This window comes from Myripristis murdjan, chromosome 22 (assembly GCF_902150065.1).
Source record: "Myripristis murdjan chromosome 22, fMyrMur1.1, whole genome shotgun sequence".
Classification (NCBI taxonomy): domain Eukaryota; kingdom Metazoa; phylum Chordata; class Actinopteri; order Holocentriformes; family Holocentridae; genus Myripristis; species Myripristis murdjan.
The window spans coordinates 12426864-12453647 of record NC_044001.1 but is presented as its reverse complement, the minus strand read 5'-3'; the positions used below and the strand labels follow the sequence as shown (position 1 = coordinate 12453647).

At 44.0% G+C, this 26784-nt stretch overlaps 1 protein-coding gene across 2 annotated transcripts in view; it reads right to left on the bottom strand.

Moving 5' to 3' along the window:
* Positions 1-26784, bottom strand: part of fermt2 (FERM domain containing kindlin 2) — a 44302-nt gene that overhangs the window by 14416 nt on the left and 3102 nt on the right. For both annotated transcript variants that reach the window (XM_030044723.1, XM_030044724.1), the window contains exons 3-6: positions 14652-14885; positions 6335-6463; positions 507-732; positions 271-373 (exon numbers count right to left, since the gene is read on the bottom strand). In XM_030044723.1, the coding sequence (XP_029900583.1) occupies positions 271-373; positions 507-732; positions 6335-6463; positions 14652-14885 (692 nt within the window). The remainder of the gene's footprint in view (positions 1-270; positions 374-506; positions 733-6334; positions 6464-14651; positions 14886-26784) is intronic.

Genomic DNA, 26784 nt, shown 5'->3' with positions numbered 1-26784 from the left:
AAAAGTGGTATTAGTGTGGTATTAGTCACTACTGCCCAACTCTGATGCTTTCTGTCTTTCAGATAAAATAACAGCTAAACACAAAGGCTCAACTGGCCCAATGTTATCTCAGGAAATGTCATCGGTGATCCCATCTGTACTGTAAAACTGTTATAAGGTTGTTCAGTGGCTTTTTTCTGATTTTAATGCACTTTAAAAGCCAAGCCACAGGAAAGAAACAGGGGCTCTCAAGCTGCCTACTGTGAAGATGATGATGTGTCTGTGTCTTACCTTAGGGTTGAGGTCAAAGAAACTGTGGTATTTAAACCTCAGCAGGAGCACCTCATTCTCCTTCACGTCCTGCTCCATCAGGGACCTGGATGAGTCCAGCCACCTGTGCACACAGAAAATATGATTTAGAGCACACTGCCTGTCTGAAACAGCTTCCCTCTGAACTCCATCAGAGCATTTCAGACTATGATCCAGTTCTATTAAACCACCAAATCACTAAGCAAAGTTCAACTCACCCCTGGTTGATTTTGGCTTTGTCCAGAAGGGACTGGGGCTTGTAGAGTTTGACCAGGATATCTGGTGAGGAGATTGGCTGGCTGACAGCGAGGATGCTGGGGTTGCCCTCGGAGAGGGGGCTGTCCCCAAACCAGGCAGAGGTGGGCGACAGGGGGCTACCATCCCTGGAGTCATAGGTGGGGGTCATGGTCTTACTGTACAAGCCTGGACTCGAGTAGATGCTCCCTGGAAACATACAGTGATCAGTTAGTCCTTGAAGTGGACTGAAGTGCAAAGAAAAAAAAAGGATACAACAAATTACACAAATAACCACATTCTTTATCGCTTCATCTTTCACTGACACCCAAATAATCTCATGAAATATCCTATTTCATTGCAAAAGAGTGCACATTTGCAATTACATAATCAAAACAAGCATCCGGGGGAAAAAAAAGGGTGAATACTTTTCACAAGAGCACACACACACTTGCAGCCTAGCCAGGCCAGCTAGCGGTCAACAACACAGTGTGACTACCAGCCAGCACTTTGCGGATGAGTGGCTTCAACAAGGTCCTCCTGCTGTTGGCGGGACTGATGCGAATCAGCATGCAGATGATGCACAACAAGATCAGGGTCACCCACTTACTAACAGTCAAAAAACCTGTAGGAATGCATTGCACACAGCAAACTACTGCAGAACTAGCCACAGAGAAGAGAGGGGAGGCACAAGGATATGGGAGGAGGACACGTGGCTTGTATCACTGACACAAACATGTAACATTGATAAAGTACTACATCACACATTTTTCAATTTAAACTGTCAGTAAATTAAGTTTAAATTTGTTGAATGCTGGTGTCAGCACATCATTTTTTTTGTTTGTTTTTGTTTTTCCATGAATAAACTGAATCTCAATTTTGGCTCTTAGTGCAAAAACAAACAAGTCACCAAAGTGAATCAGTTTATATTTCCTGTTGGCTGGCCTTGTGGAGTATTTTTGGCCCCATTCTCCCCAGTCCCTCTCTCCCTCTGCTGGGTCTACTGTAGGTCAAGAAGCAACACTGGCTAAACCGCTAAATCTCTTCTAAATCAGGAAGTGGGCTCGGTTTGTGTTTGTGTGTTTTTGTGTACAGTATGTTTGTGTGTGTGTGTGCTGAGGTCATGAGAACAGTGAGCAAGCTATGGCCACGTATCCCCATTGGGGGTGGGTAGTATTTACTGGTTCTTTCAAGGTTTTTCCCCAGTGCTGAGTTCAACAGATCAGGGAGAGTACTCCCATCTCCCATAGGGTGTCTTGAAGAATCCCAAATATCCCGAGAGAGAGGAAATGTCTCTATGGTGCAAGCTGACATTCCAGTAAAATACAACCAGACACCCTCTATCCTGTTTACTGACCCTCTAACATGGGGTAAAAGGCACTAAGAATGTTAACATGCCTTGACTCCCTAATCCTCCTACACTGGGGATGGGGCAGGGTTTGGATGAAGGGAGCTGGACCACCCTGGGCTATGAAGGCTAGATGTAAACACAGTGAGGATCATCAAGAAATGAAAGTGTCTCTTCTGTATTTGACTTTTATACACAGCTTGTGTGTGGTCTTTTAATTGAGGCTAAGAAACAATTATGTTCCGGCAGACCATGTGACCTTTCAAATTTCTGAACGACTACAGTAGGACAATATTAAATATCTAATTGTAAGTTTGCATATATTGGAAACAAATTTTGCCTAATGTACTTCTAACCATCTGACTAACCACCTACAGTTTCCTCTAAAAACACTGTAGCTGCTGCAAGCTAATAAGTGATCAGCTGTCCTGCATAACAGTCAACAGGCACAGTGAGCAGACCTGGGATAGCTTTAAGGAAGAGTGAGCTTTCAGCTGGATTCTAATGGAGGGGGCAAAGCCTTTGTCATGTGACCACCCAAATCAGCTGACTTCCCTCTGATAGAGCTGTCAGGTGACTCGGCTGCTAGTTTCAACAGCTGTGGCTTGTCAAGTGACCTGAGCACTCCAGCTGTGGGGGTGGAGGAAAGGGAGAGGGGGGCAAAGGAAAGGGGTGAGGAAGCAGTGCAGAAGAGTAAGGGACAGTGGAAGAGGAAAGCTTACCTTTGACAGGTCCGATGTATATTATCTCAGAGGCTAGGATGGAAACAGAAAGAATAAGAGAAAGAAAGACAGGGAAGGAGTGGAGAAAAGTAGTGGAATGGGAACAAAAACATCAAGTGGACAGATTAAAGATAAAACTCTATAAAAAGACAAGGGGAAGACAGAATAGAAAAAGACAAATAGAGGAACACGAGAATAAGGAGATCCTCGGCGTTTCCATGGGAAGTGCCGACTGCCAACCTCAGAGTGGATGACTCAGTTTACCCTCTTTGCAGAGGGAGATCACCCTGGCATGACCATAGATGTTCCATCATTTCCATCCACCCATTCATATTCATCCAACAGGGCATGACTGATTAAAAACCCAGGCAAGGCGCTGGTCAGTGTGACCCCACCCTGCATAGCAGCGCAGATGTGAAGTACTGGATGTTAAAGGCATGTCATTCTCCACGCAGACAGGAAAGATAATTAGATACAACAGACACTATCGACACAGGAGGCCTAGTGAGATCCAGTGAACCGACATCACGGCCATGATCCTAGCTTTAAGTCTGAGCCGCAACAACAGCTGAGGATTCGTAACATGGCTTTTCCAACAAAATGAACCATTCTGTGGGTCTCATTACATGAGTGTGTGGACAGACAGACAGACAGACAGGGGGCAGGAGTTTCCAAACTGGTGCATTTAAAGGTAGAGGCTGAGGTCAGAGTTGGGGAAAAGATTGCAAAGCCAGTATTTATGTGGAAAAAAACTCCATGTGCTCTCCTTATTGAGTTTTGACCATTCACTCACTTGCCTTCATTGCAGAGGTGTGTATTGCACTGAACAGTATGTGTATAAATGTGTGTGAGTTATACACCATGAACAAAATCATGCTATTTGCTTTACTAGTTTATTGCTCGGCTGGTTTATTAGGATTCCAATTTGGATATGATGACGAACCAGAAAGAGGCAAATACAGCAACAACGCAGCTACAACAGTCTAATAAGGTCTGAAAATTGCATCCCTTTACCTAATGCAGCCTTTGAAACCAGGAAAAGACAACACCTATACTCTATCAGGATATAACAGTATACGAAAGGCATTTAAGCTATGTTTTCATTCACTATTCAGTTAACCACAAATATTTACTGACAGCCTGGTACAAGCAAAAGGCCTCTTGAAGCAAGGGGTATGGAGAGCCAGTTGGGTAAAAAGGTTGGAACATCTAACTATGAAGAGATTTAGCTCTACAATAAAGCAGGCAGCACAACACATTAAGAAGCCTCTTGTGCCTCTCTCTCTTTGTTGCTCTCTCTTCATTTCCAAGGCGGAGTGGAATAGTAGCAGTTGACGAGAGAGGAGATGGGGTGTGTTTCTGGTTGATGTGCTGTGTGGTGATTACATCGCTGGCCTCCCTGCAGAGCCTGGCCCTTGTGATTCCCATCAGGAGACCTTGGCTAAGAGGCCAGCCCTTCCTCACAGGGGACGGAATAACTCCCTACAACTTGGCCATGAAATGCATACTCTGACTCTAGCATGTGATCCGATAGGGCAGTGCGGCAGGAAGTGTGTGTGTGTGTGTGTGTGTGTGTGTGTCTATGTGAGCATGTGCATGCGCATGCTTGTGTATATGTGTGTGTGTGCAAGAGAAACAGAGATAAGTAGAGCAGTGTACAGTAAACAGATTCTGCACATTCCCGCTGATTCTCCTTTCTACCACTATAGTGTGACCACAACCACCCACTGGGACCAAATCAGGGCATTTTTAGGCAGTGAAAAGGGAATGGTAAAAGTTCACATCAACACCAAGGGGAATAGCATGCAGTGAAGCACTAATGAAGCACACAAACCCTTGAAGAAATGTAATGATGCAACCCTGGGTGTGATAATCATGTGCTGGTTCCACAAATAAACATGGAATATAACTGAAGCGCTACTACTGCTTTGCGTGTTCTTCCCCTCATTATCTGCATATACTGACGTATATCTGCATATACTGATGTATATGCAGATAATCTGTTATCTGTTTGGAAGTGCACCGTGTCTCTCACGTGTCAGGGTGCAAGTATGTGCATGATGCATGAGTTATAGTGCATTCACAGTGCCAACAATTTGATTAAAAAAAGCCAGAGACAGTCCGTTCCATCTAAAATAGCTAACTCGGCCAACAATCCAGCCTTCAACCTGTTTGTCGGCTGAAGAAAATTAACTGAAGGTGAACTTGTGGTGGTCACTGACCATCAACAGCCAATCAGATTTCGGCACCTATTTTTCCTACAGATGTGCTAACAACTAAATAAACATTACATTTCATGATTTAAAAAAGAATGGATGGTGAGGTCTAATGTTTACCCCTTGCCTATAATAATTTCTTTAAAGAGAACAAGAATAAAACACTTGAAAGTAACATTCAGAGACTGCCATCTGACAAGAGCTGAAACATTACATTTCACAGTAAGATTGCCATAGCAAATTCAGATAATGCCATTGTGTGCAAGCTAATGTCAAGCTGCATGAGTTATTCCTTCACAGCAAAACAAAACACAGCCATGCGTCACAAAATTAGCATGATAATGTGTCGATTACATTTCTCTATGTCCTTGTTGTTGCAAGACACCCAAGTCAGGAACTCCAGCACTGCCCACAATATATCAACAGTGGTCAAGCCATCAATTACGTTGATAGTAGTAATGAATGTAGTGTAAGGTGCCTGTGAAGAGACCAGATCACATCAGAGTAGGAGGAGTCCTGAAACCAGACAATTAGTCCCACTTAGCCTCATTAGGAGTTTTGGTTAATGCCAAGTCTGAGACAGCGGTATGGCCTGTTCTGCTCCTCTCTGCTCACATGGCTGTAGCTGTCTCATCACTGGTGGAGGTTGGGAGGGAGAGAGGGAAGATAGGAGGAGAAGGGAGGGCTAGTAAAACTGCAGTCGTGTAGCCTGGTTTGGGTTTAAAATGGCAGCGTGACCAACTATGTGTGGAATCTCAACCATTCTTCGTCCTCCCTGCCAAGGAGCTGAGAGCCCGGTCTGCAGATCCCACACTGGCCTCAAACTCACACATTCATATTTGGTCACTAGAAACCGGGTTGCAGCAAAGTGCAGTTATCTTAGCGGTTTTCGAACCACAAGAGCAATTACAAAAAAAGAATATGGATGATGCTCCGTGGAGGCCAGTGGAACCTGCTAATCAACCTGTTGCTGGAGGGAAGGAGATTATAACACTTCAAAATGAAATATAGAAAATATGACCCACCTACTTTGTAATTAGCGTAAAGAAAACTAAAAGAAAATGTGAACAAAAAAGAAAAATGTGATTGCATACACGGAAACTCTCTTTGAACTAAAAATGTAAAGTGCAACTGCTCTTCAGTGGCTGATGATATAACAGTCATTCTCAATTATTTCATCCAAAACAAGGTATGTACATCTTTAAACCGAAGTGCTTTTCAAATTTTAAATTCTGATGACAGAACACTTCCTAAATTAGCTGTAAGTGATCTGACTCATCCCAAGATTTCAGGCTTGTTTTAAGTCGATTTAAATTGAGCTGAAAACCAGCAAAGGCTGCACTTGGCTCTGGACATGTACAGACTTCTGGTTTATCAGTGACAGGCCATAACTGTGGGAGTTTCAAAACCAACACACCACGCTCTTTGAGAGAGAGCCCAAAATGTGAGGACTATCTTTATCAATGAATTGTAACCCAGAGTTTTGGTGCTAGATCTCCACGTGGGAGTTATCGTCGTCAGCTCACCTGATCCAGGGGTTAACAGAGGACCCTCCAGCTCCAGAGCCTCCTCCTCTGCCTCCTCCAACTTTTTCTTCTTCTTCTTGGGGTCACGGGGCTTACGCAGTAGAGACAGCTCCTCTGGGTGGCGGATATCTAGAGGGAGGGGGCGGGTGAGAGAGAAAGAGAGAGTTCATTTGATGTCAGATAAACACAACCTTGCCTAGCAACACAGCCAAGCCAATCCAGACCCCAAGATGGGCAGATGTTTTGTCACTGTGTCACCAAAGACATAATTTGGATTCTTTCATCTGCAGGGTTAAAAAAAAAAGACACAACACAAAACTGCATCATATAGACTCTGCAAAGATGGCAAACATAGCAATGCTGAGGCAACTTTATGCTGAAGATATGGTGAGAGAGGCAGAAAGCAAAAAGGAGCGGAGGAACAGAGGAGGAGGGTAACAATTGTAAACAGCTGTGCACATGAGGGGTGGAAAATTGAAAATCCCTTTTCTCAGGGCCCCAGCAAATCTTGCTCTAAAGCCACATTTCCACCCAAAGTACCCGGAACTTTAAGTCCCAGGGACTACGTTTCAAGGAACTAATATGCTCCTTCAGCCCACTGTTGTCTGCACTTCCACTGCAGTCTAAAGACCTGCAAAGATTAGGCAAGTTACTCAGCTGATGAATGAGGGTAAACAGTGGCAAACACACTAGCCTCTGCAGCCTGCGGTTCAATGCACCCGCCCATTTCATCTGAAAAATACGCTGGGAAAAAAAAAAAAAGTTAGGTTTTGTCTATCTTGACTATCTTGGTATCAAGAGCATGGCATCAGTCAACAGTGAAGATAAAACAAACAGCTGCAGAAAAATGGCAGTTCAAGTAAAATGTTGCGAGTACTTGACCAATCAGAAATGTTTAGCACTGCAAGACCCACCCTCAAAGTTCTTGCACACTTCTGGAAAGTACTACCCCCCAAGCAGGGACTTTTTGGGGGGTAAAATAATGTCCCTGGAACTTTAGACCCCGGTCCCTGTTGTGGAAACACAATAAGTCCCTCGAAAGGTTCCTAGTCCCTGAGGAAAGTTCCTGCGGTGAAAAGGCAGCTTAAGTGTAATCCCTACGAGACAGGGAAGACACAATCAATCCCCCCACACCCACACACAACTCACTATTTTGATAGTTGTCTGTGAGTAATAAAACAGCAAAAACACCATGAATCCATCACCGAAGACTGACTAAAAATCATATCCTAACACCACGTGAATGTGGAAATAGAGGAACTATGTGCAAGATCCCAATCAGACAGTGAGGCACATACACCACATTCAATATGATGACTAAAACAGAGCAGGCTCCTTCCCTGGCTTCTCTCCTCTCCTCCCTCAGGCTGGAGGAGGCCAGGGAACCATCAGTCAGCAGCCATGATGACGTTTTAGGACAGGCTTGGGATGGTTCTGATGTAGTAGGTGAGGCGGCCAGATCGTGTCAGCCTAGAATAGATGGAGCTATAGTCTAGAAGCACAGCTGGACGCTCAGCTGGATTTGCTCTTCTCTAGGATTCCACATAAACGGTGGGAAGCAGCTGATACTTGAGAACTTTTATTTCACTGCTTCCATTACGTTGTCTGCAGAAGAGTGGTAAAAATTTTTCATTTTCTCATATCCATAAAAAAAAAACAAACTCCCATCTACCCTAATTTTTTTTAAAGATAGAAAGAGGCATTTTAGACTGAGTGACGAAGAGACTGTAACAGAGGGGAGGAAAAGAGAGAGCAGAGGAGTTTGAATCCTTAGGGGGAGACAGAACTTCTTGGCTTGGCGAGGATGCTTGTTTAGTTTGTGTAACTAAAGCAAAAGCATTCCAGGGGTTTTAAGAACTACCAGATGGGAGCTCGCTCTCTGTCTCTGCCTCCCTTCTTCCTCATTCTCTCTCTCTCTGTGCTGCAGCGGTGAAGCACAAGCCCGTGCCCTTATACAGCCATGTGAGTGCAGTCGTGCTGCCTGGCTTTAGTCCTGCGGAGTGGTGTGAGGAGAGGCACCATGAAGTGTGTATTTGGCTCGTCTCAACGTGGACGCACAGGTCTGTGTCTCCCGGTGAGGCATAGCAGAAGCATGTGGCATTTTACTACGATGTCAAGCAACTGAGTCAGTTTCAATATTTGTTCCTGTGACATCATCTTCAACATCAGGAACATCTGATATAACTGCTGTAAATAACTTCTTTCTGACATTTTTATGTACCGACAAAAATTTAAAATTATAATGCTGTACAGATCAAATTTCAGACAAGAAAAGTCTGACATAATATTTTGAGATTTTGTTACATGATCTAGTGCATGGTAAATGTTAAAGTCATGAAAAATAATGATAATAATAGAAAGAATAACCATAGATCACTATGTTTAAATCCGTTGTTTGTAACAAGTTCATGATTATTATCAAGAGAAATTCACCATTGTACCAATAGTTTAGACCCTAAAACAGACTCCTAGCACATGACTGCGTAATAAACAGGAGAGGAGGTGGAAAGTGGCTGGACAAGGTAAATAAATAAAGTGATAGAGACCTTCTTTTCATCACCCCAATGAAAAGAGAAGAAGTAGACATTTTGGGAATACAACATCTGATAAACCATAAATAGCACAAGGAACATTAAATGACAACGATAAAAAACAGAAGACCTAAACAGACTAAAACCAGTATCAGTGCTCCACAAGAATTTCACAAACAAACAAGAATTTAAATTACATTTCCATACAAGCTAACAAATACAGTTTAGTATTGTTTATGGTGATTATTTTAAGATACCATGGAATGTCAGGTAGACATCCTTGATTTTATGTATTTCCTTTTATAACAGGATGTTGAGGTGGGACATAACATGTGGAAGGGCCATCTAAAAGTGTAAACCAGCTGGATATCAAACACTGTTTTATCTGATTGGATGGGAGGCAGGGCAGGTTTGTTAAAAAATGTGAGGGCTTTACTGTTTTGTTTTTTTTTTATTTATGCTCACTGGTAATGTATAAGTAACAAGAGATCATTTCATGAGGGCTTGAAAAGGTACGATCTGGTGGAAAAATCAGTTCTTACCCTGTGGAGATACTTGTGATGTGTATCAGAAGTGCGAGGCTGACTGATGGTTGAAGGGTTTACAAAAGCTTGGTTGGCTTCCCATCAGCAGCCCTGACACATACACAGTAAGGCCCAGTCTTCCATCATCCAGATCTGTGGCAGGAGCCAGGCTTAGGGCCAGGAGAGAGCGACTCACTGCAGAGCCAGCTAGGCTTGCTAGGTCTACTCCTTGGAACGCATGATTCACTGGAGTGAGTACAGCCGACCACAGAGGAATCACAAATACCGTCATATTCTAATTTTACAGCACCATGGTTTACCATCTCAAAAGACAAGAGACCCTACATGGAGAGAAAAGTAAGGAGATTTTACCTGATTGCCTCCTTTGTTTACTAAATCAAAATTTTTCCCAGGATAGATTGGAATAAGAAATAACCAACCTATAGACTCAGTCTGCGGAGAAATATGTAACAGGGCACACTGCGTACACATTTATAATCTAAGGATATAGCTGATATATAGTGCAGCTTTGGAATAATCTTAAATTCCTCGATTAGCAAGATTACAAGCAATCAAAAGGACGTGAATGCACAAGGATGGTCTGACAATATTACTGCAGTCAGAATGATCACAAAAGAGAGAACAGATGGAAAAAGAAATAAAATAAAGAAAATGAGAGTTAAGGTTGGAGATGGAAGGGATTTTATGATACCATTTAGAGGAAGTATAGAAACAATACTAATAATAATAGAAAGTGGCATAAGCATACACCAAATACATATAAATATTGGTGGATGACTTTAATGTAAGTACTATACTTTAGTCAACCTTTAAGGAAAGCTTTACATCAATCTTGAAACCACTTTGATAACTAAAAATTTAAACATGGCAAATGTACAAGGTTTATTCTACTTTTCAGCCAACTGGGTGCCAGAGCATCTCTTGCCCTGTCTAACAGGGGGCTGAAAGGTGCTAAAAGGCCAATCAAAAAGGATAACACTGCTCTTTAATTTGGGAGTTGGAGCTGAGGCTAAACCGCACTCCTCCTGTGTTATGACAACATTGGCCAGGACATTTGGGCCAGTCAAGTAGACCACAGGTTGACGGGCCATAAATTAACTGGACCAAAACGATGAAGCAACAGTCCCATATAAACCCAAAGAGATATTTGGAGGACAGGGCACCCTGACCGGTCCTTTCACTGCAGTTCACTTTTTTCAAATGTTATCCTGATCTAGCTATAGCGGCAGGAGACACAGGCAAAATTTTATATCACAATAGCCATAAATTTTTAGACAGTAACAGTCGATATCATGGCATAGTCATTTTTCTGGTAATCTGGTAATATTTTCATCTGAAATTATGAAAATTATGAAAAATTGGTGAATGAAATGCCATCTCTATGTTCAAACAAATCAGAGTCCTGTCCAGCTTTTGAACTCTGACCCCTCCCAGTCCCCCTCATCACTGCCCCCCCTCCGTCCATGGTCAGCTTTAACTTATTGCACTGTGCACTTTATCAGTGACTAAGTACTTGGGACTCTATAGTCTACACTTACACTTTAAATGAACTGCGGTTTTTATAATGCACCTGCAACTTGCCATTGTTTTTTGTATGTCCTTGATGTGTGCTACTCCTGTGCCTTTTAAATTGCCCCTAGGAAATGAATAAAGTGGTTTGAATTGAACTGAATTGAAGAGTGTCATCAGGATGCTCCCCTTTTTATTGAACAATCATACAATCATGTATATAGGAATGTCATTTATTCTTCTATTTTATCTTTATTTTTATTTTTATTTTCTTTTATTTTTTATTATTATTATCGTTATTATTATTATTTTTATTTTTTATTTTTATTTTTTACTTGCACAGTGCCGGAGTTGTTGCAATTACATTTCACTGCTGCTGTACCTGTACATTCATGCATGTGACGAATAAACCTTGAATCCTTGAATCCTTGAATCCTGGGTTTTATCCAGTCAGGGGTTTACAAAACACGCTTCCCTGTCTTCCTCCATGTCTCTGCACTGACATTAACAGAGGCACGTGATGTGGTGCATTTGAAGCAGCCCTGCCCTGTGTTTTCAATGGTGTTGTGACAAGTATCCCTGTGTGGTGGCCTACAGAGTGTGGCAGCTTAGTTCCATTTTGTTTTCATGATAAACAGAGAATTCTACTAGTGTATGATAGGCATTCACTGATACACTACCCACCACTTTCTGGCCATTGATTTACCGTCCTACTTTGCATCAGTCATCCTAATCTCTTTAGCTTCCATGTATCTATAAATCATTTCCTTCCCTTGCCATCAACCTCTCTTCTTACGGCCTAAATCATTTACTCCACTGATAAAGAAATTGAGATTTTTGGGGCAGAACACGTTACAGGTTACAGCGCTGATGCCGCCTCTTACATTTTCCAGAGAATCATGGAAAGACCCAGGCACAGTAGCAAAGAAGTGCTTACTAAACAAGAACAGTGGTTAAGTGGAACAGTGTGACTGCTGTTAGTTGTAAGTAGTGTTCAGTGCTTTGCTGAGAGAAGCAGCCTTGCTTCTCACCACCTCAGGCCCCCAGGTCCACAGTCATGTGTTAGTCATTGGTGAAGGCTACATTTCCTGCCCAGGCTCACAGGAAGAGCAAGACAGACAACAGCCATGTGTGTAGGTGTGTGATTGTTTAGTGCACATGTTTAGTTGTGTTTAAGGTGGCTGAAGTGAGTTTGGGTTGTCTAGACACGACAAGTTTGTTAACGTCTGAATGTGACTCTTCGTTCGACAAATGAAATGTTCCAAAAGCCTGAGCCAATGCCAACCAGCGCCGGTCCGGTTGTTTCACAGCTACATACCTTGCCTTTTGTACGGTGTAAATACTTCACCGGGCCGTTCTACAGTATTTCAGCTGGCACCGTGACACAGCAAACACCAGCAGAGAAATTCTTTGGACTTCAAAAAGCACACATACTTCTGAGAACTCTCAGAATGTGGACAGAGTGAAAAAAAACATGATCTTGCAACTAAAAGTGGAAAATCACTCATGCCTCTGCTTTGCTATCTGTGCGTGTGACAAGCCAAATAAACGATGCTGTGCAGGATAGAAAGGCTGCCAATGAGAATCAGAGTTCAAAACAAGAGTGGAACAGAGTGATTTCTGCCAGGCCAGGACATCGGCCTTTTGCTGTGGTCTCTTCCTTCCCAGCTGGTCCAGATGGGCTATGTCTGTGTCAGGGGGCTGGACTTTACACAGCTGCCTTGGACATGGGAGAGATATAGCAATGATAATTGGTTTGATACATTTAACCGGGAGTGGTAAGTAGATATGCTCTGCTAATGTATGGGAGACTCATTGTTGAGGTTAGAGTTTCACTAGAGAGAGTGAGAGGCAGGAGTGAGATATTAAATCTGAATTAAATACATATGTGAATCTTCCAGACAGACATATGAAAAGGTCTATTATTCTGAAGCAGTGATCACAGGAATGAGAGGAAGGGTAAAAAGTAAGGAGTAGGAGGAGATAAAATGAACCACTACCACTACTACACTGCAGAATGAACTCTGACTCGTTTTGAAACAGGAAACAGCTTCTGTGTGATCAACAGACTGGACATCCCAGGGCAAAAACCCCCTCCAAACAAATCATTATGAGAGAATGAACTGGAGCAAGGGTGAGCTGCACATTGCTAAGAGGAAAATCCAGTCTCCTCTCTCTCCTAATATCTCTGCCCCTCCCTTTTTGATGTCTGGAGTGAAGGCCAGTTGGACAGGCCTCATCTCTTCCTGTCCCCTCTCATTCTCTATGCCATGCAGCTCTCGGGCAGTCAGTGGAAAATATGCACAGGAAATTGTAAAACTGAAAGTTGCCCAGATAACAAAAAATGAAATACTTCCAGGCCCACTCAGCTGATATAACCAGAAGTTACACCATCCGCTTTCAGAAATCCCCGCAACAATGTACAGTGAGGTAAACATAACAGTAGAAGAGCATCACACTGCACTGTAAGTCATCTCGCGACATCCTGGCATGCGCCAAGTCAGCCAAAAGCAATTTGTCCTGACTTTCTGCCAAGCTAAAATAGATTTATTACAGGAGCAGTAGACACATTCCTAACTAGGACTGGCCTAGAGAAGTAGTGCTGGCCTGGACCCCGCCTCCCCTTTCAAAAACAACCAATGTGTGTATTTATACTCCATTAAATGTGTGATTCCTTCTTCTCATTTCACAGAAGTGTTTTGTGGTCATCTTTAGCCTTTTGGAAAAAAAAAAGCCTAAATTCCATTCCTGTCAAATTAAAAACAAGGCAGAGTGCTACCTGTTAAGGCCAATGAAAACAGGAGAGCAGTCACTGGAGCCCGTGATCCTGCTTACTGAACACAGTCCAGTGACAAAGACCCAACAGGTGTCCAGCATAGTGCCCGATGGAAGGATTTATATGGGGCCTTTCTCTAAATCTGCAAGCCATACTGGAGACAGTGACTCAGGGGCAAGGGCAAGGGGTGAGGACGGGAGCCGCTGTGACGCTGGGAGTTGTGGGCGTTACAGGGTCAGGGGTCACCGGGCTCCTGTGTGTGACCTCTGACACGTTTCTGACAGGGCACTGTAGTACCAGTGATGGAAGATATCGATAGTGGATGGTGTGTGACCTCTGGGTGCTCCTCAGACCACGGGGGACAGTTAAATTTAGACACTCTGATACTGGCTGAGGGGACACTTGGGGGTGAGGAAGACAGAAAAAGAAAGAAAAGAAAGAGTGAGAGTATTCCTGTGTATGTGAATCTGGACTTTTGCATGCACCTGTGTTATAAGGCCAAATCAGACTTGTAGTCTCTGTTTACTAAACAGAGATGTGAGACTGATCGAGCCCGTCTTCCAAGGGCTTGTCTCCAGAGCTAATAGTGGACTGCTGGTTTGGAAAGATGACTCCAGAGCTCAGTGTTTAATAAACATAACAAATAGCAAGGGATAAAAACAACGCATGAGGAAGGGCACGACTAGCAAGGTCTGAGGCAAAAACACTTCCAGGAGCTTTCCAAAAGTAGTATTAAAAAGGAAGTGCTTTGGTTTGCATCTTCAGCTCACTGTAGAGGATTTAACCTTCCCTTATACCCACAAATAGATTTTAATTCCCACAACTCACTGTGAATGAGTCACATCTCATCTCAGATCTGATTCCTGACCGTTTTTCACCTCTTCAACAAAGACAAGCCCCCAGTGGATGCTGCCCTGCCCCGCTTTCTTGTAAAAAGAGTCATGCATGCAACTTACTGAAGGTTTTGCAGATGTCAGACACGGCCTTGAAGACACGGTCAGAGAAGTTGACCTTGACCTTCATGTGCTTCATGTTGGGCAGCTGGAGGCGCAGGAGCTTGTGTTGCGGCGTGAAGAGCAGCCTGGCGTCGGCCTGGATGCCGTACTTGTCCAGAGTCCAGTGGGTTTTCAGCAGCCATGTCTTCTTCTTCTCCCACCACAGAGCATGGTCCGACCAGTCCTTCTTCACATCTGGGGAAGGGAGGACAAAAAGAGGAGCGCTTGAGAAAGTGGTGTAAAAACTGCTGAGATGCAAAAGAAGTTCAATTGGTTTCATCTATATTCTCTCTGGCCAATTGCTCAACTACCCTAGTGATTACTGATGAGATTGTAAAACTCAAATTTTCTCATCAAGGCAAGTGAAGAAACAGGGCAGCAAGTTATTTCAACATTCAACACACAATTATGTCACATGGGAGAAGTGGAATCAACTATCACCACAAAATCCATGTTCCACTGTAATAATATATCTTCAGGTTTTCAGCGCTTTGCTGTCATCAACCCTAACACATACATATCAAGTTAAAAAGCACATACAATGTAATGAACCTCCTGAAGAAGTATGTACTGTAAAGGCCATTATACAATATAACATTTCAATGCAAAATAGTTGAAAATATGTGTTGAAAAAGTTAAAAGAAATAAATAATGGTCAAGATAAAAATGAGCAAGCTTAAGTGCCTCAAAGTTTAAAAATACATTGTTCATACACTGTCAAGCCAATAATACTGGTGCCAAAGGGCCTTAGCATGCCTGAGTACAGAGACAATGAAAGTGTAAGTAGAGCTCTGTATGCGTCACACTGCAGTGACCTGAGCTCACCAAATATGTCCCTCCTGGGCAGAGGGTCACGTTTAGGGTGAAGAGGGGGAGTGGTGGGGCCCAGAGGGTTCCCGGGGTGTCTGAGTGGGTCTGCAAGGGGGCGGTGAATTCAAAGTGAGAAGAAGGGGAGGACTCAGGAGTGTGAAAGAAGCTGCTGTTTGCGTGACACTGCGGGGATATCAGGTTTGTACGTCCCCCTTTGTTCCCAAGTCACGCTATGATCCCTCTAAAGCAGAGACAAGCTACCCAAAACCCCAGTTAGCTCCTGGTGCTCCGCTCCGCAGGGGCTCAGCACAATGAGGATGGACCTGGGGTCTCATGGTGTGTGTGTCTGACTTCAGAGGGGAGGTGAAAACCGCGGGGATTTGAGGGAACTCAAAGCAGCTGTTTTGCAGATCACCTTGCTCTGCCTTTCTATATGAGCAGCATTGTTGGGCTGTGAGTGGAGTTGTGAGACACTTCAAAGCTCAAGGGAAAAGCAGAAAATGCAGAAATCCCCTTTACTTAAAGAGGGAGCAAGCTACTTCGTCACTGCCATATCCATTTTTCCAACTAATGGCAAACACTCACAAAATAGCCGAGTTCAGGTCAAAAGGCAAAACAGGCCAGCTGGAAGGTTTTGTTCTTATTGGCTTCTATTAAACATGACCATCTGCTATGATATGTATGCATGTGAGAGGCAGAATAGTTATTTTATTGTTTAGCAGAATTTTTGCCTGTTGAGGTGGAGGGTGTGTATTTTTTAAGCATCTTATACTGCTGGATGCTTCAGAATGGTGATGTCATTACTCCGGCATTAGTCCAGGAAGGCACTTCCCTGAGCGGTGTCTCGTTTCCTCCGCCCACGCACGCCATCGTCGCCTGCCCGGCCTCTCCTCTGTCTCACTCCAAGTCCCTCTCTCTCTCTCTCTCTCCTGGCTGCACTGACTCACTGTGCTTGGACACAGATGTTGCTTTGCTCAGTCATTCTTCCATGGGAGTGTTCAGACTAAACTGTTTCAAGTCCTGTATCACTGTCAGCGAATGGATAGGACAGACATATCACACCCTAATATCCGCACTCTAATATTCAGTTTTCCAGTAATTGCAGTTTGAGCTTATTTATGCTATTGCGAGAAAGTTACTGCATTTATATGTGCAAATTCTTAAGCTGAATACCGTACTTCCATGTAATTAAAAAAGATCTTGGGCCTGGCAATCTCTTTGTACTCTTCTTCTCTAATCTCTTGGCACAAATAAGTGATGAACCTTTCTCAAGTTAGAGGCAGGCAACAGACATGCATACGACCCTCATTTTACTGCAGTTCATCTGCTTAATATGCCCAGCTAGCAGCTCATTAGCTAAATGTACCATCAACATATCACATCCCATTTATTACACAGGGAAGGGCACAGCTACAAGAGACAGTCACTCAAAGCCATATTGGACTGGACTTTACTCTATAATCCTAAGCTAACTAGGCGGCTAGGCAAATGCAACATATAAATACTCATCCTCAATATGGCAGTGCGGGTTTTCAATCACTTTCTGACATATTTTGAGATTAAATATTTATGATTTTGACATCCTTATGCTTCCTCCCATTCTGAGAAGATGATATCATGATGATGAAAAGATGAGGGAGGAGAGGAAGGAAGGGTAATGATAGGATAGACAACATTGAATGCGACCCTAAGATGACCTCTTCGCTCTGTCAGTCACACAGCAGGGTGCCGTGGTAGCCTAAACCTCTTGTAACCCTCTGTTTCCATGTCTTGTTATTGTTTTCACCGATGTAAACTTACACAAGGGCATCCATATGCACTGCGGACGCTCTCCTGCTGATCCCCTCTAAGAGCTGAATGAACGGGGTTAGGGGGGTGAGAGGATGAATGACACCAGTATACAAGACCACTGCGATGTAAGTAAAGCAAACCCGGCGGAGGAGGAAAGACACAAGGAGATTAAACCGGTCATTTAGAGAGGGGGAAAGTTTAAGGGAGAGTGGCCACCAGCATCTCAATTCAGATGCCATTGTGAAGGGCTGGAGCTGTGTGAATTGAAGCATGGGAGGGGTTGTTTGTCAAGCTGTTGGCTTTTTGATTGTTTACTCCAGGGGCAAACACTTGGTGCTTGAGTGAAAACATTCCAAGCTTTCTTTTTAGGACCCTCTGTGTGTTTGTATGTGTGTGTGTGTGTGTGTGCTACTCTAACAGCATGGGGTCTAGCTGTCTTCACTTCATTCTGATGTCTCAGCTGTGCAAAACACAGCTTCATTGCTTCCATCAAAGAAACAGCTCCCCAAAGTGCAGGCTATTACTGAACTGAAAATAATGAGAGGGAGCAAAGAGAGGAAAATTGAAAATAGACGTGAGTGTATTTTCATAGCTCTGCTCGCAGATTTTCCTCTTACAACCTAGTAATTTCTGGTGTCTGGGAGCCTTGCAGAGCAGCTAGCCAGATTAAAATTTGGCAGTTCAGGTCTTGACCACAGTCCACGTCCTATAGAAACTTCTGTATACTCAGGATGCATGACCAGCATAGAGTTTGTGGGTACGTACACACACACAAACACACACACACACACACACGCAGCAAGGCAGACTGACATGCGTGTGCACTGTGGTTGGTGTCAGTTAGCCTCACCACTCTCCCAAACGGCCCCTGTTCTACTGTGTGTCTGTCCTGGTCCCTGCCCACCGCCAAACCTTATTGGCTGTAGCCTTCGTTCCGCTTCACTGTGTCATCGCGCAACAGTCTGACGATGTGATTGGACGAGCGCTGCTCTCGTAGCCGTCCACCGGGTTTGTTCAGTAACAGGCTGGTAATTCAATCCGCAGAGAAGGAGGGAGGGAGGGCCAGTGGCATCTCCCAGCTAAATATACAGCCTGCCAGGCCTGACGTAATGCACCAGCTAGAGGAAGCGGGGGCCTAAGTAATTGGGTGCATTAAATGCGGACCCGCAGTCCTTCAGTGGTTGGTGTGTGTGTGTGTGTATGCGTGAGAGTGTTCCTCTATAGGAAATCGGGGGCTGAAAAGACAAGGGGAGGGGAAACAGAGGGGGAAACCATGTTTTACGACCTCTGCGGGACATGAGAGAGGATACAGAGATTGGGTGCATATAAGTGTGTGTGTTTGTGTGTGTGTGTGTGCGTGCATGCAGGGGCGGGGTGCAGGGTGCAAACTGGAGAGGGGGTGTGTGTCGGTGGGAAGGTGTTCTTATCCATCCATCAGTTACATTAGCTCTTTGTGTGTGTGTGTGTGTGTGTGTGTGTGTGTGTTCTAATGAGCTATAATAATCCATAAATCCCGTCAAACCAAGTGCTTTTCATTCACCATCACCACTGAAGCCGCTAACACAGCCATGGATAATTGTACTTGCCTCTGCTCCATGTACCACAAGTGGAAATACTGCTCTGCAAAGACACTGAAGACTGTAATATTGTATTTGGAAGAGGAAAATAAAAGGCAATTAAGTAAAAAAAAAACAAATAAGGAAAAGTAAGGGTGTCCGATACATGTCAAATTGCAGGCAGGATTCCCCAGTTTGAAAGATTTTTGCTGGGATTTATTAAGGGAACTGAACTGTCTCCTTCTTGAACCCTCCCACTCTCCTCCCTTGGCTCCTTCTCTCTCCTCCCTATCGCTCCTCTTTACTCCCACCATCCCTCCCCTCCAAGCTGGAGTATCTGTGGTGTTTACATTAGGAGACAGACACGTTTATGAAGGCCTGTCTGTGAGGGGGAAGGGAGGGAATGACGGAGGAGAGGTGAGAGAAGCAACGAGGAATAGGGCATGAAGAGAAGAAGTGAAGATAAGTGGAGAGCAGTAGAGGAGCTCTGACTCAGGACATGATAGTATGAGAAAGAGAGAGACCGCTCAAAAAGTGGAAAGAGAAGAATACATGTTGCAATGGTTGATTTGCGGAAAATGTGCAGTGTGCTGGTAGCCTTATCCTTTTTTTCAACAAGATATAAAAGGCTTGCCAAAATGTGAAACTGAGCTTTTTGTCGCAACACTCCATACAAAAAGCACAAAGGGGAGAAAAGAAAATCCAAAATATTTTTTCTGATTCCATATCTACTGAATGACCCATGTTTACCCCCTACTAGGCTGTTATTGCTTCAGCGACCGCAGCCATGGCAGCCAGCTGATGACTGCAGCAGATTTCAGGCCCATCTCCAGCATCAAAGATGGAGACGATAACCAAACCTAGAGAGAGGACCGGCCCACAGGACACGTGAACTTAGTGAACTTGAACTTTGCACTAAATTTGTGTTTTCAGTGGCAGTCTTTTCTCTGAGGAAAATGTTTTCTATTAGCTGTCTGTATCTGATTGCCATGACCATGCAGTGCAAGGCTTTGTTATTCCCAACCATCAGCTGATAACTCCATTCTGGCCTGGTGAGGTCGGTCATGCCGTTTCCTTGGCGACTCCTGGCTGACGCCGCGGGGGCAGCGGCGTGAGGCGACAACTCTGTTTTCATACACAACAAAAGACACAGAGCTTCAAGTTTCTCGCTTTCTCTCTCTCTCTCGCTCTCACATTCACTCACAGTTTAAACCCCCCTCTCGAACACTGATGGCCTTCTCTTCCTAAATATATTCCATGACTTTGAGCCAGGGTGAAGGTCAGTATTGACAAGCGAAGACACAAGAGGCATCTGTTCTACACTGTCCTTAAATTAGATCTACTGTAAATGGCTTATAGGCACTCACTTGCTCCTGGTCTTGTGCAGTCGAGATAGATAAAATCAAAATAAGATTTCTGGCATATGACAAAGAGATGGTTAACAGAGACAGGTGATGACAATATCTGCACATACACAGAGGTAGAAAGTCACGGCATGATTACAATGGAAGATCGAACTCTGATTAAGTGAAGACAAAGCATTAAGTAACAACTAGTCTTATTCACTACTGTGACAATAGCATAGTATATCAGTGGAAGAAGTGACGCCCAAAGAGCAGACAAACTTGTTTCTGGACTCACTGTAAATGATCATCAGGTCTTAAACTGTGGCAGACAGCAAAACAGCTTCGTAGCAAAAAACTAAAGCACTACACTTCTTGGATCTCAGTGTGCGCCTACTGCATAAACACAGCAAACTGTGTTTAACACTGGTGATACTTGCAGTTTACATCATGTTCCCCGACATGGACAGCAACATATGACAAGGTCATCACACAATGTGCTGATCTATTCTGGCTATGTCCCTCAGGTATTCTCTAAGCCATATTGGTCAAACTCAAAGTGCTTTCCACTGACAGGCTCTGAATCGAACAAGGTTAGCCACGCTTATTATACAACATCCCAGCTTCCTGCCAATAGCAAGTCAAAGACCAACTAGTCATTTATCATTCATGAATAGATTATGTATTGCAAGACATATAGTCTTTGAACCCAAATCTCCCGAGGAATCTGAAACCTTTCAAGCAGTCTAACTTTACCTGACCTGGTATGTACACAAAGAGACACTTAATGAGGCCATCAAGGCCTTTGTGGCTACAGAAATAAGAAACATGTTTTCACCCAGGCACTGACCTGTGTCACTGAAAAATACACACACACACACACACACACACACACACACACACACAAGCAAACGCACAAATTCACAAACACAAACACAAGGGACACATTGTGTAAGGTCATGACTGTTCAAAACAAAGTCAGGAGACAAGATGGCTGCTGTTATTTTGCAGGGAGTAAGGTTGTCTCTGAGTATGCAACGCACTCACACAAAACACACACTTATCCATCTGCAGCCTGAGGATTAGATAAGGAGCCAGGACTATCCTTCTAGATCAGCCCTGCCAAGACCGCCTGAAACACCTCGGCTTTCCTTCTGAGTGTGGCCAGCACCAGAGCTCTGACGCATCAGCGTTCAAGTCTCAGCTCACCTGAGAGACTTATAGCATTTGCAAGGGCTGAGATAGACATGGAGGCTGACTGGGATGTGATTTTGCTGAATCAGGTTCAACGCCTCTGAATAAACCTGCAATGATGCACCAGGATGATGATGGTCAGCACTGAAGCAGCCAAGAGTCCCTCATCCAGTCTTCTAGGAAAAGGCAGGGAGTGCAATAGTCATGGCTGTGAAGCATTAAGAGAGGCTGGCAGGCTATTAGAGAAGATCTCCTCAGAGACAGATAGTTTGTATCCATTTGTGTCATAATCCAAACACAGCAAAACAATGGGGATACTCCCCCTCCTGCCTGATGCAGCTTTATACAATTAGGCGTTCATGGACCCACTGCAGTAATGACATTACAGAGCGGCTCCTGGCCAGAGATCAATGGAGCAGAGAGAAAATATACATCCATTCTTCTATCCATCTATCCATCCAGCCCGACATCCCCCCAGGACAAGGAGATGGGATATAGAAGCTTTCTTCCACTGTCACAAGCCATCCCACTAATGCCTCCTTGAGTCTGACCACAGAGAGCTGCTTTGCTCCTTGTCTTCTGGCAACATCTCGCTAGAGGACCTGAGGAGATCCTGTATGGTGGAGCAAGAAAGCTCAATATTTAAAGCTGCTTTGTAAGGCTACTGCCAGCTAAAATATTGGGAGAGACTACAGTCTAAGAGAAACCGATGCTAGAGCTACACCACACTGTTCAGAACAGCCTGTACATTTCAGACATCTGTGTAGGAAATGAGGAAATGAACTGAATGTGAAATAGTGTAGGCTTAGCAACAGTCGCCATGTAAATCATGTATACAATGAGAGATTTACAGAGGGGGAATGCGTCTACTTTCCACCAGTCTTTCTTTAGCTCCCATTTACAGCTCTGATACAGGCTTTCGGTTAAAAGGTTTGCCCCTGTTGTGAAAACCAACACCTCTCCATGGCTTCAATCTGTAAAATAGAGAGTACAGAGAAGGAATTGATGGAAGGGGGCGGCTTGAAATGAATGAACTGTGGGCTGAGAACCTAAACAAAAACACCAGATCAGTTTACTCCACTCACCCACAGGTGTGTGGCGTTACAACAACAATGTGGCGCTCTGACATTTCCTTTGACTGGTTCCACTACACTGTCAGCCACTACAGGAAGAAGAGAGGGACAAAAGCAATGGGCTAAGATTCCCAGAGGAGCGGTGAAAGTCCATTCCACTGCATGTTTGAGATGCCAAACATAACAAATTAAATCTGCCTGGTTTTTAAAAGCACACTGATCCTTTCAGGAAAACAGACAATTAGTGTAGGGTCGGGGTGGCAAATCTGAGATATTTCAAGCATCATAGCAATTTGAAAATACTATGCATTTCAGAGGTGATGTTGCAAAGTGCCAGTAATTAGTAGAGGCTTGGTTTTGGCTGTTGTGTGGAGTGATGCAGATGGTAGTTGATAGACTTATGAATTCATTGTATGCATATGGTTTGGCGTGTGTGTGTGTGTGTGTAAATGTGTGTGAGCCTGAGTTTGTAGCAGTTCAATCAAAGCAGGATCTTGCTAGCGTAACAGGAAAGCTCTGGACTGGGCAGGACCGCTACTTAGGCTAACTACTTCCTGTTAAAGAGATTAGAGAGCAGGACGATCTCACAGTCGGTCAGGCCATCTTTCACTTTGCGGTGCAAAATGTTGAGGACGGCTCCACACTCACGATCAATAAGCCTCCTTACACAAGGTAATATTTCTGAGCTGTGCGTCAGGCAAGCTGATATGAAATGAAGGAAATTACAATAGCCACCTATCAAGGAAAGCCACCACTGAATGAGATATTGAACATAAAGACATGAGAGCTATTCACAGCTCGCCCCGGCAGAGGAAAGAGAGGGTTATCTCATCTCTTCATCTCGCGCTCTGCAGGGACCGAAGACCCTCCTTTTCCCTCAGCCCTGCAAAATCATGGGAAGGCATTATATCCTTCAAAAAATGCTGTAAACACTGAGCGGGAGCGAAGGCGGGACCGAGGGGAGGCAGGAGGGAGAAGGCACATAAAAAAAAAAGCCCACAGGAAGTTCAGCATCCTGTGTTAAATCGCGTCTGTTTCCTAACGAAACCGGTGCTCCATTGTCGAGCTGAGGCCATCTTCCTCTGGTCACCGTCACCTCTAGTAGGCAGCTTGGGTGAACCTTACACATACATGGCACAATAAAAAAAAAAAAAAAAAAAAAAAAAAGACACAGCTCAAATAGCTCACACACACTAAAGCATTAGAAAAAAGAACCCCTCATTTCTAAGAGGAAATATTAAAATGACTAATTCTGATTGACCATTATACAAATAGACAGTTCCTGCTTGGTGACGCTTGTTCCTTAAAAGGCTATTATTAGAGGTGCCTCTGAGTAGTGGTTTAGAAACATCAAATAAAAGAAAAGAGGATAACGACAAACACATTTCCCATATGGTTTGTGAATAGAACCCGAAACGCCTCATGACATTCACCAAATCAGTTACCATGCAAATGTAGGTCATCTCAAATGCAAAACACAGATTTTCTCTGACATCTAGGGAAAGTTCTCTGTGGCTGGTCGCTGTTAAGGCAGCCAAAAGCTGTTGGCCCCTCGCTGAAAACCACCACATGAACAACCAGTGTCTCAGCAGACCAATTAGTTTGCTCAAGTTCTATATATGGAACTTTTAATAGCCAGAACTCGGGCCAGTAACATTAGCGGATACTTGTGAAAGACGTGTGCTTTAATGTTTCTTATTGATTATTACGCGTTGCCGCAGGGTTGGGTGACTGCATGGACAAAATAAAGAATTTATTTATCATTGTAACTATTTTTAAAAAAAAGATCACATTTTCCAGGAGAAAAAAAAAATTATAGAAAGAGTGGCGGAAATACACAAAAAGAAATGGGGCAAAATTACACGCAACGAAATGAGGAGACAAAGAGGGAGAGATGGAGCTGGCAGCAGAGAATCCAGCAATGACGGCAGCGACTAGAGAACAACATGCCAAACTGAGGAGGTCATTTCCTGCTCCACCGAAGACTTTTATGGAATTCTAGTGCCGTGGGTTAACGTCACACTAAGAGAGAGAGAGAGAGCCCGGTCCTGGACCCTCCTCTCTCTCTCTCTCTCTGCCACCCCTCCTTTCCCCTCTCTAAGCCTTCTCGCTTTCCCTCCCCTTTCCTTCTCCGTCCAGCGCAGGGTCCTTCTGTCCTCAGCTGTCTTGCTGAGGTTAAGCAGAGCCCACAGAACCAGGGGAGGTGCCGTGATGTAACTCAGCAACGAAAATCGGTTATGTTCTCGAGCATATGCCATGCAAAGAGTCTTTAGACGCGCTCAATTAGAAGTACTGAATTCTTGGTTTTTCTCCATAGATCTAATATACAGTCCAAGGCCAACAATTAGAAGCGGGCATAGAGTTCATGCTGTTATCACAAAAAAGCTGGCCTTTCCACTTTTAGCACCTCCAAAGTGGCAGCACTCTTGTGTGAAGCATTGATAGTGCAAGTGCACCAAAAGCACTTACCAGGAGCTGCAGTACAACAGACCTAAGATAAAAGCTATGTGGCTTGGGAACAATTCTTTTTGATCAAATAAAACTCCTGCCAGCTAATGGTGCCTACACAATGTATGTTGGGAGGGCACTTTGGGAACAGAAAAAAAAAAAAAAAAAAAAAAAAAAAAAGAATGAAGATGCACCCGAGTGAAGGGGAGCAATAGAGGGATGAAAGGATTACAAGAGTGGGGACTTGAGGGTGTTCAATCAACTGGCGTTAAATACTGTTCTCCTAGAGGACTGCAGGGGAAATGGAAGCTGCGTCCACTGCTGTGATCAATAAGTAAGTGCTTTCCTGGCATTTGTCTATTTAATCCATTACAGGGGGCCATCTGAGCTTGAAATGCATAGGGGAGACCTGCAGCTCACACGAAGGGTTGAAAGATAGAGGCCGGATACATGTGGAGAGGGACACACACCCTCCCGCCCAACCTCCCTCACGTGTGGAAACACATGCACAAATACTACTGATGAGAACATAAGCCATCAACACAGAAAAGGGCTGACGTCAATTACACATCAGCACAAACACCGATTCTTTGTGCAAATACCTGCCTTCCGAATACACGCAGCTAAATGCATGCTGCTGCAAATGTTAGCAGAAAAACAGAGCATTGACAGGTTTATGGAAAGCAATTACTGAATCACAAGAGGTTCTTTCTCTGGAGTGTGTGTGTGTGAGAGAGAGAGAGAGAGACAGAAAGGGTAAAAGTGTGTGAGAAAGACAGAGTGTTGTCATTGCACCAGGATGTCCTTTCAATGTGAAACAGAGCAACTGCCTGCCAAAACTCTACGATAGACGTGTCCCTTCGCATGGCACCACACCGCTTTGTACACACACACACACACACACACTCATGTATAACCACAACATCCAGCCAATCAGTGACTCTCTTGGTGGATATGTGGCAGCACTTGAGAGCCATTCAGAGCGGCCTGTGAGGTATGAAAGGAGGTCAGTGACAACGGAGAGACCTGAAGACTTTTCCCACACTACGCCATGGAGAAGGCGTCACATGAGAAGAGGCTGCCAACCATTCTCCACAGTCTCACTGCCGTTTTCTCCTCCACTTCCCTCATTCAAGCTCAAATAAACACTGCTCTGATTATGTTCTCAGATCAGATATGACCTTTCAAGAAAATCCTTTGTAGTAAAACGGGGGTGATCGACGATGTTTTGGAAGTTATTTCAGTGAGGAGGAGTATCATTTCAAGATTTGAGACCTCAGTAATGCCTCTTCTGCAATATCACACTATCAATAGCCTCTCTTCACTGCTCATACTAAGGACAGAGGTTAAAACATTAATGTGTCACACTAGCACTGTACTCTCTCCTACAGTGTGTGACCATGAGTTAAGTCTGTGTAGAGTGTGAGTTAATGATTACAATGGAAAACAACCTGTTGACTCAGAGTAGGAGGAAGACAGTAGTCAAATCAAATATCCCCATACTCACTGTGTGAAACTCACCAAGAGGCCGTTCCACTTCAATGTGAGGCATTTGGAAGTAACTTCTCCCCTCATGAGTGTATGCTGACATTAGCACCAACTGATGCCAAGCAGCTAGCAAAATATGCTTACTTAACTGCAGCAATTACTGTAAAAGGATGAGGATGAAAACGAGGCTTTAATATCAAAGATGAGGAACAGAAACCGAAAGCACAGTTTGAATAGAAATGATAATGATGCTGTTGTCTTCAGATAAGACAACAGCACAAAACAAGCAAGCACACCCACGCCCTCTTATTTTGCTTTACTGCAACAATATCCAGCATCCATGGTCAGCATATCTAAACCATTGTCAACTGTGGACATGAAGACCTCAAGC